Source organism: Perca flavescens, chromosome 20 (genome assembly GCF_004354835.1).
Source record: "Perca flavescens isolate YP-PL-M2 chromosome 20, PFLA_1.0, whole genome shotgun sequence".
Lineage (NCBI taxonomy): Eukaryota > Metazoa > Chordata > Actinopteri > Perciformes > Percidae > Perca > Perca flavescens.
Window position 1 is genome coordinate 29,032,801 of NC_041350.1, and position 15,789 is coordinate 29,048,589.

General features: G+C 42.6%; 1 protein-coding gene across 1 annotated transcript in view; it reads left to right on the forward strand.

Annotated features, from left to right (window-relative positions):
* brf1a (BRF1 general transcription factor IIIB subunit a) overlaps positions 1-15,789 on the forward strand; it is a 131,013-nt gene that overhangs the window by 15,092 nt on the left and 100,132 nt on the right. The window contains exons 4-5 of the mRNA XM_028565554.1: positions 4,295-4,468; positions 9,131-9,162. Coding sequence (XP_028421355.1) covers positions 4,295-4,468; positions 9,131-9,162 — 206 coding nt within the window. The remainder of the gene's footprint in view (positions 1-4,294; positions 4,469-9,130; positions 9,163-15,789) is intronic.

The following is a 15,789-nucleotide window of genomic DNA, read 5'->3' on the forward strand; positions in this document are numbered from 1 at the left end:
TCTCTCTCTATCTCTCTCATCATATAACGCTCTCTCTCTCCAGTCTCTCTCTATCTCTCCCATCATATAACGCTCTCTCTCTCCAGTCTCTCTCTATCTCTCCCATCATATAACGCTCTCTCTCTCCAGTCTCTCTCTATCTCTCTCCATCATATAACGCTCTCTCTGTCTCTCTCTATCTCTCTCCACAATATAACGCTCTCTCTCTCCAGTCTCTCTCTATCTCGCTCCACCATATAATGCTCTCTCTCTCCAGTCTCTCTCTATCTCGCTCCACCATATAACGCTCTCTCTCTCCAGTCTCTCTCTATCTCTCTCCATCATATAACGCTCTCTCTCTCCAGTCTCTCTCTATCTCTCTCCATCATATAACGCTCTCTCTCTCCAGTCTCTCTCTATCTCTCTCCACCATATAACGCTCTCTCTCCAGTCTCTATCTCTCTCCACCATATAACGCTCTCTCTCTTCAGTCTCTCTATCTCTCTCCACCATATAACGCTCTCTCTCTCTCTCCAGTCTCTCTCTATCTGCTCCACCATATAACGCTCTCTCTCTCCAGTCTCTCTATCTGCTCCACCATATAACGCTCTCTCTCCAGTCTCTCTATCTGCTCCACCATATAACGCTCTCTCTCTCTCCAGTCTCTCTATCTGCTCCACCATATAACGCTCTCTCTCTCCAGTCTCTCTCTATCTGCTCCACCATATAACGCTCTCTCTCTCCAGTCTCTCTATCTGCTCCACCATACAACGCTCTCTCTCTCTTCAGTCTCTCTATCTCCACCATATAACGCTCTCTCTCTCTCCAGTCTCTCTATCTGCTCCACCATATAACGCTCTCTCTCTCTCCAGTCTCTCTCTATCTGCTCCACCATATAACGCTCTCTCTCTCTCTCCAGTCTCTCTCTATCTGCTCCACCATATAACGCTCTCTCTCTCCAGTCTCTCTATCTGCTCCACCATATAACACTCTCTCTCTCTTCAGTCTCTCTATCTCTCTCCACCATATAACGCTCTCTCTCTCTCCAGTCTCTCTCTCTCGCTCCACCATATAACGCTCTCTCTCTCTCCAGTCTCTCTATCTGCTCCACCATATAACGCTCTCTCTCTCCAGTCTCTCTATCTGCTCCACCATATAACGCTCTATCTCTCTCCAGTCTCTCTATCTGCTCCACCATATAACGCTCTCTCTCTCTCCAGTCTCTATCTGCTCCACCATATAACGCCTCTCTCTCTCAGTCTCTATCTGCTCCACCATATAACGCTCTCTCTCTCTTCAGTCTCTCTATCTCTCTCCACCATATAACGCTCTCTCTCTCTCCAGTCTCTCTATCTGCTCCACCATATAACGCTCTCTCTCTCTCCAGTCTCTCTCTCTCGCTCCACCATATAACGCTCTCTCTCTCTCCAGTCTCTCTATCTCGCTCCACCATATAACGCTACCGTGCTTTCGGGCAGTTGTTGATGCTCCTCCGCTGAGGATTTTAAAATGAATGCGCTCTCTCAATTCTCCAGCGGCAGCCACTACAAGGATCGTGGACGATTTGGGTCGGACTTGCGTTCATTTTTGTCAGTGTTTAACCGCTTGAGGTTAGTTAGCCTACTGCTAATGTTTAGCGTCATCTCAGCCTCGAAAGCAAACAAACTGTTGTGCTGTTCTTTCTCTACTAATGCAGCATCCATTCAACAAATTAATAACTTTATAATGATATGACAAAATGTTCTGTATACCTTTTTTGCTGTCGATGCTTTAAACGCACATCTGATGTCACACAGCATGTGCTCTCCGTGCAGCGCGCAGTAACACGTGTCGAAAATAAACAACACGAGGCATCAGTGATGGTTTTTATTTTGCCTCTAGAGCTATTGTAATGCATGCTGCCAGCAGAGCCTTCTCAGCTCTCGTGTACTGTGTAATAAATGACAGCGCGCGCTTCTCAGCCGCAACCAGGAAAAACTATCTGCATGGATTTTTGCCGATAACGATAGTTCCACCAATCAACTATCGGTCGACCTCTATATAGGTATATTCATTTCAACAGAAAAATGTATTTTAAAAGCTCTGGCTTACATACCTACACATAGCAAAATAAACTAATACAATGTCTTTATATCTATATAATGTAAAACTTAATCCCAACACTGTAGATTGCTCTCGCTCTCTCGTGCAGGACATGACGCGGGCCGCGATCACAGAGCCGGTTTGAAATTTGGTCAACCGAGTCTCTTGCCATTCCTTGAATTTGTCCGTCAAAATTACCAACAGAAGTTCCCTGATCTCGTCTTCTCTCCAGTTAGACATTTTCCTTGCTGTCTTTGTGGCATCTTCTTCTTCACCCTTGTTGTTTTTACTTCTGGCAGCGCCAGCGCCATGACACAAACGCAAACCAAACACCCACTCGCTCGCTGGGAATTTTCTTGACAACTGGCTGGGCTCAACCGGGCATGGATGTACAGTGGGGGAAATAAGTATTTGACCCCTTGCTGATTTTGCAGGTTTGCCCACTTACAAAGAATGCAAAAATCTACAATTTTAATCATATGTACATTCTAACAGTGAGACAGAATCCCAAAGAAAATTCCAGAAAATCACATCATATGAATTTATTAAAATTGATAACCATCTGATGAGGAAAAACAAGTATTTGACCCCCTGGACAAACAGCAAGTATTCTGGCTCCTACAAGCCAGTTAGTCTTTCTTTAAGACCCAACCCCAATCCGAACCAATTATCTACATCAAATACACCTGCCTCACCTCGTTACCTGTATAAAAGACACCTGTCAACACCCAAACAACCAGCATCCAACATCACCACCATGGGCAAGACCAAAGAGCTTTCTACGGACATCAGGGACAAGATTGTTGATCTGCACAAGGCTGGGATGGGCTACAAGAGAATCGGAAAGCAACTTGGAGAGAAAAGATCAACTGTCGGTGCAGTTATCAGGAAATGGAAGAAGCACCACACCACCGCCAACCTCCCTCGGTCTGGGCCTCCAGACAAGATCTTGCCTCGTGGGGTGTCCCTGATCATGCGAACGGTGAGGAATCATCCCAAAACCACAAGGGGGGAACTGATGAATCAACTGAAGGCAGCTGGGACCACAGTTACAAAAGAAACGGTTGGTAACACACTACGCCGTCATGGATTGAAATCCTGCAGCGCACGCAAGGTCCCCCTGCTCAAGAAGAAACATGTACAGGCCCGCATGAAGTTCGCCATTCACCACCTGGACGACTCAGAAGAGGCCTGGAAGAAGGTGATGTGGTCAGATGAGACCAAAATAGAACTTTTTGGCCTCAACTCAACTCGTCATGTTTGGAGGGCAAAGAAGACCGAGTACAACCCAAAGAACACCATCCCCACCGTCAAGCATGGTGGTGGCAACATCATGCTTTGGGGGTGCTTTTCAGCCAAGGGGACGGGACAACTCCATCGTATTGAGGGGAGGATGGACGGGGCCATGTATCATGGAATTCTGGACCGACATCTCCTTCCCTCAGTGAGAGAGCTGAAGATGGGTCGAGGATGGGTGTTTCAGCACGACAACGACCCTAAGCACACCGCCAAAGCAACAAAAGAGTGGCTGAAGAAGAAGCACATCAAGGTTCTGGAGTGGCCTAGCCAGTCTCCAGACCTGAATCCAATTGAAAATCTTTGGAGGGAGCTTAAAACCTCGGAACCTGAATGATTTGGAGGCTGTCTGCAGGGAGGAGTGGGCCAACATCCCTGCCGAAATGTGCACAAACCTTGTCACCAACTATAAAAACCGTTTGACATCTGTGCTGGCCAATAATGGCTTTTCTACAAAATATTAACATGCTGTTTGTCCAGGGGGTCAAATACTTGTTTTTCCTCATCAGATGGTTATCAATTTTAATAAATTCATATGATGTGATTTTCTGGAATTTTCTTTGGGATTCTGTCTTTCACTGTTAGAATGTACATATGATTAAAATTGTAGATTTTTGCATTCTTTGTAAGTGGGCAAACCTGCAAAATCAGCAAGGGGTCAAATACTTATTTCCCCCACTGTATTTATATGAATATTTATATTGATGTTACACAGACGGAAGATGAACGTTTAAGGAGCAGCAGCCCAGGCTGAGACGCGCGAGGCAGATAGCACTGCCGTTTCTTTTTACAGTAAAATATATATTTGAATTTTAAAATATTGGTTGACAGCCCTAAAGCAAACGTGATGCTGAATACTTGTACATGTTTTAATGAAAAATGGTTGCAATGTTTCTGTGAGCTGACATGCTTTTTTTATGTGTGTGTCTCTCTCCAGCACGACATAACATCAACACTCTGGGTCACCAGCTGCAGATGAACCAGCACTGTCTGGACACGGCCCTGAACTTCTACAAGATGGCACTCATGAAACACCTGACCACCGGCCGCAAGTCAGCCCACGTCGTTGCTGCATGTCTCTACCTGGTCTGCCGCACCGAGGGAACGCCACGTATCCTTTTCCTATCAAAACGTTTTGATAATGGTTAATAAGATAGAAAGGATTTTAGACCATGATGCACAAATGGGTTATAGCCCACAAAACTCCATCAATCTGTTGAGAAAGCTCTTTATATCTTAGAAACGTCCCTCATACGGATCGAATATACACATTTAAGGTAAATCGTGAATAGTTAATTATTTTCTGAGTGAGGACTCTCCAAAATGTCAATAAATATAGGCTTAACCCGCAGCTAATTTACTGACTCTGTGACAACATTATACTTCCTGTTTATATCACCCAAAGCACGATTGAAACTGTAGTCCTAAAACACTCTGATCTCAAACATCTCGGCAGGAAATAAGAAAGTAAAAAAGAATAGGACTGACCAATAGGATCACTGCTGCACTGAAACACTCCTTTGTCCATTCATACGCACTCGTCTGTGTAACGTCGGTCTGTTTTTGTCAAAAACATCCAAACTGTTTTAAATTGTGTTTAACCCTACAACTTGTACACACATGCTAAATAGCAGCTTAGCTTATTTGGAACATGCTAATATGTGACATGCCGAGCTTAGACATCTAGTTGCTATGCTGCAACTAACAAGTCATCACCAATTAATCATTGATCTATAAAATATCAAACTGTTTTTAAATTCCTTTTTTGGTTTGAGTCCAAAGCCCAAACATATTCAGTTTACTATCATGAAAAACAAAGTAAAAATCTGCTTTAAATATTCATATTTGAGAAGCTAAAAACAAGCGATTATTTTGCTTAAAAAAATTACAAATACAATTGCTTGATTATCTAAATTGTTTTCTGTTGATTGACTTACTAATAAATCGACTAATTGTTTCTGCTCTATATGCCATAAGCCTGTAAATAGAGAGCGGGCACGAACAACACAAGCAAAAGCAGCACCTAAAGCAGCAGCCCTGCGTGTGTGGACTCTTGAGTGTCTAGTATAGTTAAACGTAACAAAAAGGAGAAATCTCCTCTGAAAGGAAACCTGATCAAAGACTTCCACAAATGAAGAGCGGTTTCCTGTATGAGACACTTTTTTTTTTTTTTTTATTTGATCGGAGACAAAGAGCTGAGACAAAGTTGCACGCTAATTTTGCCAACGTGCATCTGAAACTGATGGAGGACGGCACATCAAAGTGTGCAGGTTACTTTTGATGTGCGGAGGCTGAGGCGCCCGTCACTGCCTTTCTTAATGTTTCATAATCTGCTCATGGCAGCTTATTGAGGTTGAGAGCGATGTGTCATCATCGGGATAATGGGACTTTTAGCTTCATGTTTTTTTCATAAGCAGGGCGACTCTTTTGGTTTTTGCACCGTTGTCGGTTTACTCCCGACTCATTTCACCTCCGAGGATGAATGTGTTATGTAACAGCAGCGCTGTCCCAGCAGGGCGGCCGGGATAGGTTTACCTAATGAAAGCGGGGCAAAGAGGGTACAATGCCTTCCTACGTGTGTGTGTTTGTGTGTGTGTCAGTGCAGGCCTGTCTGATTGTGCATGTTTGGAGGAGTGATCCCAGGGTAAAAATAGCTCTGCTCACTTCCTTTTCCACAGCTGGCTGAGTCTGTAATGTTGTCTCAGGGGAGAATCGGGACAAAGACCAAGGCAGAAGGAGAACAGAGTGTAAAACGAAACATCCGTCTAAATCTGGAGTTTAATTTAACGAGGACCAACCCCACGGCAAACCGGGCAGTCTGTTTTGCTTTCATCCACCTTTTTGTCTTGGTGACCTTCCTTCTTCCTACGCCGGACTTCCCTTTCCTTCCTCCCTTCGGTTGCCCCCTTCCTTTTCTTCAAAAAGGGAAGTTGTCCCCAAAACTGACACAAAAGTGTATGTATCCAATAAAAGAATCAAATAAAAATGTGCCCATCGTTCAGTTATGAACTCTCTGTTGAAGCCGCTATCACAACGGTATGGGAATAAACTGGACGGTATATTTTCACCAAAAGAACAATCGGATGCACTCAAAGCTTTTCTTGAGAAGAAAGCTGTGTTCGTCGTACCTCGGACAAGAGGTCTGTTTACATTTTTCGGTAGCTCAGGTGTAATTTTTTACCAACCTCTTTGCACAGAGTCCAGCCCTAATGTGCTGTGATTGGCCATATACAGCGGGCTGTGATTGGCCATATACAGCGGGCGGACCTCGTCCCTGGTCACTCAGAGGACCCCCCCTCCTCTGTCAATCCTCGTCAGGCTATGGGACTGCTGCAACATGGCTAAAATCGAGTTAGACGAGGCAAGAAAACACGAGCAGGCGGACGATCCGACAGAACAATGTTATTATTACTGATTGGAATGATGGCCAAAACAAAAAAGTTCTAAGAAACCACAGTTACCACATCATTGAATGTGCTGTCAGGAGAAAAGTTAAGACCATTCCCAATACCTGAAATACCTACTTTTTATTTATTTATTTATTTTCCCACGGGCACATGCACTCACATGCACGTGCGGCTGGACTGGCTATTAGAACAAAGAACAGAGAAGCTCTGATTACAACACACAGCGATGGAGTGTGACTTCATTTCCCACTCTGGGCGCCTCATATACTTTACATACAAATAGGTTGCTGCTATATTAATGTTCTGAATGTTGAGTACAGCACCTTAAGTGAAGGGTCTCCCGCTGTCCTGGCAAGGGGGGAAAAAAAGCTCAGGGATGGTAAAATGTTTGATTTCAGGATGGTTGCGTGACGGAAGGTAGACCTTAGCCTGAAATATAATACAACTGCGATTTAAACCATAACCTTAAACTCTGACAAAAGTTGTCATGGTAGAATTGCGAGACAGCGGGAAGATGAACAGTTACACCTGAAAGCACCGTAGCTGTCAGGAAGTCACAATAACATCCCGACGCGGTGGTGGGATTTTGCGCTTTCTAATGTAATCGGCGGCCACCATGGAAGAGATGGGGACCCAGATTTCCACGGTTTTATTTATGTCACATATCCCTTTTTAATTAGCTTAATAATTGCATTGTAGCACAGCCTTTTATATAATTAGGACAGTCAGCATTTTCTTTGTGACGGTTTGACTTGTATTTCAGGATGTTGTTAGAGCCCTGTCATTAAAATAACCATGTTGATGTTGACTAGGATAAGCATACGGTGTCAAACTATAACAAAGATTGTGTGGTTGCAATCTTAAACATTTATCGGCTGTAGTAGGAAACCCTGGGAAAGACGGAGGAGATGCTGTGATGTTATCGCCCACATTAATCAAACATTTAGACTTTTGTCAGTTTACGAAGCTTGAAGTCTGTAACCAATGTGCAAAGCGATAAAGACAGATGCAGACGCTTTCTCTCTAAATGCAGCATCTGCTTCAGTTCAAGCATTCATTTCCCTGGACATTTAAATAAGTGAGTCATTGGGCTCGTCCTTCCTGTGGCACTATTTAAAGGTGTAAACATTTTGTTTTTCCCCCCCTCAGTGGACCCAGATGTGCTGAAGGACCTGCTGTCGTTTATTTTCCTGTAATCTCCAGACGGAGTGCGCTGAGATAATGTTTTCCATTTCATCTGCTGCTGCTGCTGCTGCTGCTGCTAATTCCATTGTGAGGCCTTTTTCAGAGGAGCCCCGCTAATCCACTCTGGCAGCCCGGAGACAGGTGCACCCGTCGCCACGGAGACGCTGTCGCCATGGAGACTGACGTCCAAGCGGGGGGGACGGTCTTGGGAGGGTGGGATGTCCAGAGGCTGATGAGGCGTGGGTGTGGGTGGTCACAGTGGGGGAGCGACAGGTCTGTCAGTATATTTAGAAGAGCCGTCTGGTCAGAGGTGACCCTTCAGCGTCTGGTCAGATTTACTGCCACAGCTGCCCGAGCTCAACGTCTTTCACTCATTTAGTTTCATCATCAACGTTCCACCGGTGTCCACTGTGCAGGTGGAGAGCCATAAAAGACCCTAACTATTGAGAATAAGGTGGAAGTAACTGGATTCAGACACTGCTAACCATCAGATTATGAAATAACCGACCACACCATCTATACACCCCTTCTCTTCTGTCTCTAGTGGCAGTCTTCCTTACAGGTTAACCTGACAGATCCTAAACTCAAGTATTTTGTCCATGTTGTAGATAGAGGTTGTAGGAATCTTTCCCAAAGCTTTCTTCCACAGCAGATCCACATGACACTGTTCTGCAAAAAAAATAAATAACACAATACATTTCATAATAATTTGGAAAGCAAGTTATATTTTCTTAAAACCGAGCTATTCTGTTGTCATACTATAGTCCAGTTACTTATTTCAATGTTGGCTGCTTACTGTAGCCTCAGTATGCGCTGTGCTGCTGTATTATGTTCAATAATAATACAAAATAAAATAAAACCAACACCTTTTTATTAAAGGATTTGGTGCAAAAAGATTTGACTGGGACAAAAGTACCTTTTTTTTTTTTTTTGTCAAATCCTATAATCTGTCATTTAATATAAAAGATTGACTGACTGGTAAGCCAGAGCAGCTCACCAGTACAGTCTGAGTATGTAAAGTAGTGTGCTAGTATACCTTAAATGAATGTTTATGGAGTCTAATGTGGACTCAGTCACACAAATGGACTTGTCTGTCCTACCTGGGCAAAAAAGGAAATCGTTACAACGTATGTTTTAACCGTTACGGTTTTGGTTTAGTTTCCTTAATCAGTTTCTCTCAGACATGCTGCTGGACCTCAGTGATCTCCTGCAGGTAAGTTTCAAGACTCCAGTCAAATTAAAGCTAGAGCTGTTACTAATTATCTTCTCTATTGATTATTCTGCTCATTTACTTTCTTGATTAATTAGAAAATAATAAAAATGTCTATCACAATTTCTTAGAGCCCTAAGGTACAGTCTTCCATTGTCTTGTTTAGGCAAACAACAGTCCAAAAATTCCCAAATATTTAATAGCATAATGGATGACAAGAAGAAGTAGCAGCAAATTCTCCCTTTTGGACCTGAACCCATCAAATATTAGACTTCAATCATGAATGGATTGTCAAAATGGTTGCAGATAAATTACATTTTTATTAGATTAATCAAATTATTTCTGCAACTCTTTCTTTAATCGATTGACAGTTAATTTTGTGAAAATTGTACAATTTGATTGAGGTGTGACTGAGCCCTGTGTATAACATCAAATCCTAAAACCAGTACCTTAATACAAAGGCTCTACGTACAGTTGAGGTCTTACCGGGTTTTGAGTACATACAGTAAAGTGCTCACATTGAAAAAGTAACAAATTTACATATACTTTAAGTTTATTATAGGAAGTTTCAACCATAAAAAATGTTTTTGCTTGAAAATTGAGTTATATGATGAATCCGTTATCAAGAATTGCCAATTCATTATCATTTTTAGATGAATGGACTACTTGGTGCAACTGTAATTTAAAGACTGCTGTTTTTTTGATCAAGTCAACATTTATTATTATATAATCTGTGAAAATAAGCCTATAAACTCCAGACTTTGAACTCTTTAATTCGGTCTTTAATGTGTGCTGAAGCCCACCCTGTTACAGCAGCCATTAAATACGTACTCCTACCACTCACCACAAGTCCCATAATGCACCTCTGCCTAACCACTTGGTCCTGCAGTCATCTTGCATTCAGACTTTCACCCATGTAATTAAACCTGAGTCGTGCATGTGTAAATTTAGAAAGCCCTCCATTTGTCTGCATATTTAATGGCAGCGGATTCACAGTGAGTCAGGGGTGTGGTGGGGCTGGAGGTGGTGGGACATTTCTCCGAGTCACAGCTGGTCACGGGCTTTTATTTTTATGCACCCAGCTGTCCTGGACGAGCCGTGCGGCCCCTCCCCCATCGTCCACACCCAGGGATGAGGAGGCTGGGAGTGGATTAGGTTTGGATTTTGGGCGGGTGGGGTTGTGGAGGTTATTAATGTCGAGCATTTAGCCTGCTGCTGCTGCTGCTTTGGCTGTGGGGAGGCCATACTCCACCAATCACATTTTTATTGAATCCCCACCCAGGCAGCTTGGTCTGCTTTGCATTGTTTGGATGAACGGGGAGCTTTGTCAGTCTCCGCCACAAAGTTAATCACGTGGAATAAGCACATTGGTCAGGGGCGAGATCAATACTGGCTGTAAAAATCAGCTGTTTTCTGCTAATGTGATGAGCTTTCCAGATTTTCTTCATTCAATCACATGCTCTGAATGTTTTCAACATAAGATGCATATCTCTGCACACGTGCGGATTATTGAGCAACAGGTGCTTAGGAAAGCAAACCTGCAGATGATCTGGCATACTGTGCACATATTCAGACACTTTCAGTCTGCCAGGGCTCTCTTCGGGCCATTTTCTCTGAATAAAATGTTTTATTTGATCTCTGGACAGTGTTCAGAATCCTCTCCTCCTATAGTTTTTTTTTTAGGTGGACATTTGGCTACAGTGGAGACGATTTCATAATTAAGTTTAGTTCAGGGACAATCCTCATTGTTGAACTGTAGCAACTGTGAATGGAGGCAGAAAGCTCATTTTCATCTGTTGTATACATTTTAGGGTGCCGTTTCATTTATCAGTGTGTAGGTCTTGCAAAGTAGATCTTTGAGTTGTACTTTTTGAAATGCTATTTTATTATCTAATTATTTTGAGCTTTTTTCCCGTGTACTGGATTTATCCTTTACGAAGCTGTGTGGAAAATGGACTACTTACTGTTTCTAGTTCAGTATGTCAAGACTCCCTTAGCAAGACACGTGGGCCAATTAGACTATACATTTCTTTTATAATGTATTAACTCACATTTATAAAAAGGCTTTTTATTCTCAACTATCCATTCCAGTGGCATGAAGGCATCGTTTTCTCTCTTTAAGGATGAGATTTAATCAGATTTGAAAGGATTCAGCTCTGATACTAGATTCAGATTTCAAGTGGAACTAAACCCTTGACCTACTGCATATGTGAGCCACTTGACATCAAGAAATCCACTTAAAAGAATTTCATTTAGTTTTTTTGGGATAGACATGACTTTGACATGACATGAATTTAGACTGAATCCTGGTAACTTTTATTACATTTTAAGTGTAATGTGTATCGGCGGCATTTGGTCCAGAAAGGTTGTGTGAACACATCCAATCCAATATTTCGGAGAGAGGAAATAAAAGTATAGAATCCAAACATAGAATTACATCTACCGAACTCTAATTTAACTAATGTCAAATGTCAGCGTCCGATGTCCGATGCCTTCACCATCTTCCTCTGGTGCAGTGAAGCTGTTGACTTGTTGACGGAAGCTGTTCTCTCATCTATGGTAGTTTCTGTCTTTAGCAGAGAGTTGTCGATGCTCACTAATGTAACTGGAGCAGCCCTCAGTCACACGAGTCTCATCAGGAGTCCTTTAATTGAAAGTTTTTCCCTTCCACCTGTTGAGACACTGCCGTGAAGTATCTGGTAACCGCCGGTGTTTTTGATCGTAGAGCGCTTTGAGTTTTGACCCCTTGCCCCAGAAAGTTTCACTTAGCGCTGCAGTGGTGAGGGGGATCAATTCTCCTCCGGTTCTCCATTCCATCTACAAGCAGCTCCACCGCCGCCAGTTCAAGGTGATGATTAAATTGAATTCAGAGCCTTGATCTCAGTGTTCAGTCTCACTGATTCTGATATCAAAGTAGAAAGTTTTCAGACGCTGTCACATTTAGCAATTTGTCCGCGATGAACAAAACTCATCAGAGTTGTGAATTTGATACATACCTGATGTAAAGTTCTGTATATATTAATGAAAAATAAAAATAATGCTATATTTACAGTTCTAAAACTTGTCATTTAGGACAAATCTACATCTTATTTGGGAATAATGAACATATGCTAAATAGTGTTAAATCTCTTGCACCTTTTTATAATCCTTTACAGTTAAGTGAAGCAATTTGAGTTGTTTCTGACTTTTGTAGGTTCTTCTTCTCCTTATGGTATTGTACTTACCAAAGTAAATGCTGAGATGTAAAAAGATGAGCAGGTAGTCCACAGTCAAGTTTATTGGAGTTTTTTTTTTTTTTGCTTCAAAAAGCTGCCTGCTGTGTCTCCAAAGCAAAGTTGATGAGAGCGCTGAGACTGAACCCAAACAGTTTAACACCTTAGCAGGCAGCATCCCGTTAGCCTCGTGAGACCGTCCTGATCACACGAGCTCCAGTTTTCCACTCGCAGATCAGTCTGGCATTTTGAGATAGAGAAAATGTGGAGTGGCTCGCCAAACGACCGGGCCAATCAGCGTTGGTTTTGAGGTGGGTTAGGTGGTGATAGACAGATGGTTTATCCAATCAGCTAACCAGTATTTTCGCCCCTTCCTAAAAGTTCTCCAACGGAAAGTTCCCAGATGGATATGCCGAGCAAATGTGAAGCAATCCATCTGGCGGAGTCAGGTTAGCACCCCGTTACATTTTTACAAAAAAGTCAACAAAATGTACGTTATCATTTACTATGACTCTGCCAGTGAAAACCATTTCACGATCCAAGTATCACTCCAACAGAAGTAGTTTAGAGCGTACAAGACCAGGCAGTAAAAGATCTGACATCACCACGTTTGTGCCGCTGTAAATTTAGTTCAGTATCACTTTGACTAAAATTAACTTTATGTTAGTAAACGCCAAAGAACTCTCTTTCAGAAAAGAGCAGGGTCATGTCTATTACCAAAAGGAGTTGAGTACAGCAAGCATTTTATTTTTGAGGAGTCAGTTTCAGGCTTGGAAACAAAAGACGTGGTGCTTGTTGCAGGTCATAAACCAAGACGTCGAGCTGAAAGACGCTAAATCGCTCTGAGAACATATCCATTTCAGTCGTTGTCTTAGTGCAGCTTTAAAGGTCCCATGCCATGAAAATTTCACTTTGAGTTTTTTTTAACTTTAATATGCGTTCCCCCAGCCTGCCTTTGGTCCCCCAGTGGCTAGACAAGGTGATAGGTGTAAACCGAGCCCTGGGTATCCTGCTCTGCCTTTCAGAAAATGAAAGCTCAGATGAGCCGATCTGGAATCTTCTCCTTATGAGGTCATAAGGGGAAAGGTTACCTCCCCTTTCTCTGCTTTGCCCGCCCAGAGAATTTGCCCCCCCATGAGAGAGAGACATCATGGCTTTCAAACGAGCAAAGTGGCAGTTGGTCAAGAACGTCAACATTCTGCACCAAGGCTGAATTTCAGGAAAGGGACTTCAGATACAGTATTAGGGGACCACTAAGGTCTATATAAAAGAGACTTCAGATACAGTATTAGGGGACCACTAAGGTCTATATAAAAGAGACTTCAGATACAGTATTAGAGGACCACTAAGGTCTATATAAAAGAGACTTCAGATACAGTATTAGGGGACCACTAAGGTCTATATAAAAGAGACTTCAGATACAGTATTAGGGGACCACTAAGGTCTATATAAAAGAGACTTCAGATACAGTATTAGGGGACCACTAAGGTCTATATAAAAGACTTCAGATACAGTATTAGGGGGCCACTAAGGTCTATATAAAAGGGACTTCAGATACAGTATTAGGGGACCACTAAGGTCTATATAAAAGACTTCAGATACAGTATTAGGGGACCATATAAAAGAGACTTCAGATACAGGGGGACCACTAAGGTCTATATAAAAGAGACTTCAGATACAGTATTAGGGGACCACTAAGGTCCTATATAAAAGAGACTTCAGATACAGTATTAGGGGACCACTAAGGTCTATATAAAAGAGACTTCAGATACAGTATTAGGGGACCACTAAGGTCTATATAAAAGAGACTTCAGATACAGTATTAGGGGACCACTAAGGTCTATATAAAAGAGACTTCAGATACAGTATTAGGGGACCACTAAGGTCTATATAAAAGAGACTTCAGATACAGTATTAGGGGACCACTAAGGTCTATATAAAAGAGACTTCAGATACAGTATTAGGGGACCACTAAGGTCTATATAAAAGAGACTTCAGATACAGTATTAGGGGACCACTAAGGTCTATATAAAAGAGACTTCAGATACAGTATTAGGGGACCACTAAGGTCTATATAAAAGAGACTTCAGATACAGTATTAGGGGACCACTAAGGTCTATATAAAAGAGACTTCAGATACAGTATTAGGGGACCACTAAGGTCTATATAAAAGAGACTTAAGATACAGTATTAGGGGACCACTAAGGTCTTTATAAAAGAGACTTCAGATACAGTATTTATAAAAGAGACTTCAGATACAGTATTAGGGGACCACTAAGGCCTATATAAAAGAGACTTCAGATACAGTATTAGGGGACCACTAAGGCCTATATAAAAGCATCCAAATAGCACCATTTCCTGGGACCTTTTAAGATGCTGTAAAGGTGTTGATTTTGTTCCGGAGTTTCTTGAGACTAACAATCGTATGTAATGATCTGTTGAGCTGTAATCACGCCGTCTTGCTTTAAAGCGTCGGCACTAGTTCCCCTTCTCCACCACCATTTCTGCCTTTGTGTAAACATTCCTTGCTGGAACTTACTTCCCAGAATAGCAGAGGAGCATCTGTGTCCCTGCCCGACTCCAGAGGGGGCTGAGAGCGAGAGTCCGTCTGTCTGCTATCCCTCGGCCCGGAGCCCCGGAGGTCTGGGCGGTCAGTCTGAAGGAATGAGAGACAGCCGACCCGAGTTCATGACCTGATCCTGCAGTTTTCACTGCCCTTCTGCTTTAGCTTGCCACACCAGAACTTAATTCTGGGCTGTAATGCTGATAATTTGTGGAGGAAATGATAGCTGTGCCGCCCGGTGCCTTTGTTATTCAACAGTATTCATCCTTAGATCCTTTCAGATAGATTGGGGGCGGGTCAGCGGGGGATGCCAGAATTTACTGCCCAGCCTTCTGGAGGTGTTGTGGGTTAAATACAATGAAACATCTGTGAGGGGAGGTGCCATTGTGATAACCCCGATGACACACTTCCACCCATCCACCGACGCACCATCCACCACCAGCAAGCCAGGCTTCTCGCTGCTCAGCCTAGTTTAACTGCACATGCGACCTCCTCATCCCATCCTAAAGCAGAGCCTTTGAAATGGTTATGTTTCATTACCCCAATTTATCCAAATTAAGAATTCAATATTGTTTGAAAATGTCCAACCTTATTTTGATAAATATAAGCATGTTCTTTTCTCTCAATTCTAATCTGTTAGTTTAACTAAACTTCTCAAACACAGCAGTGGTTAAAGGATAGCTTCACATGGATTCAAGTCTAACCGGTCATCTGTTTCTGCCTTAGACGGTATTAAAAAGATTTTAATTCAATTTACAAGAGTCTTACATATTGTCTCCTGCCCGCTGTAGGCAGTAATGTTTGCTACCAAATGTTTTATATCCGACTGCAGGCTGTCAGAGGAGATGTTAACAC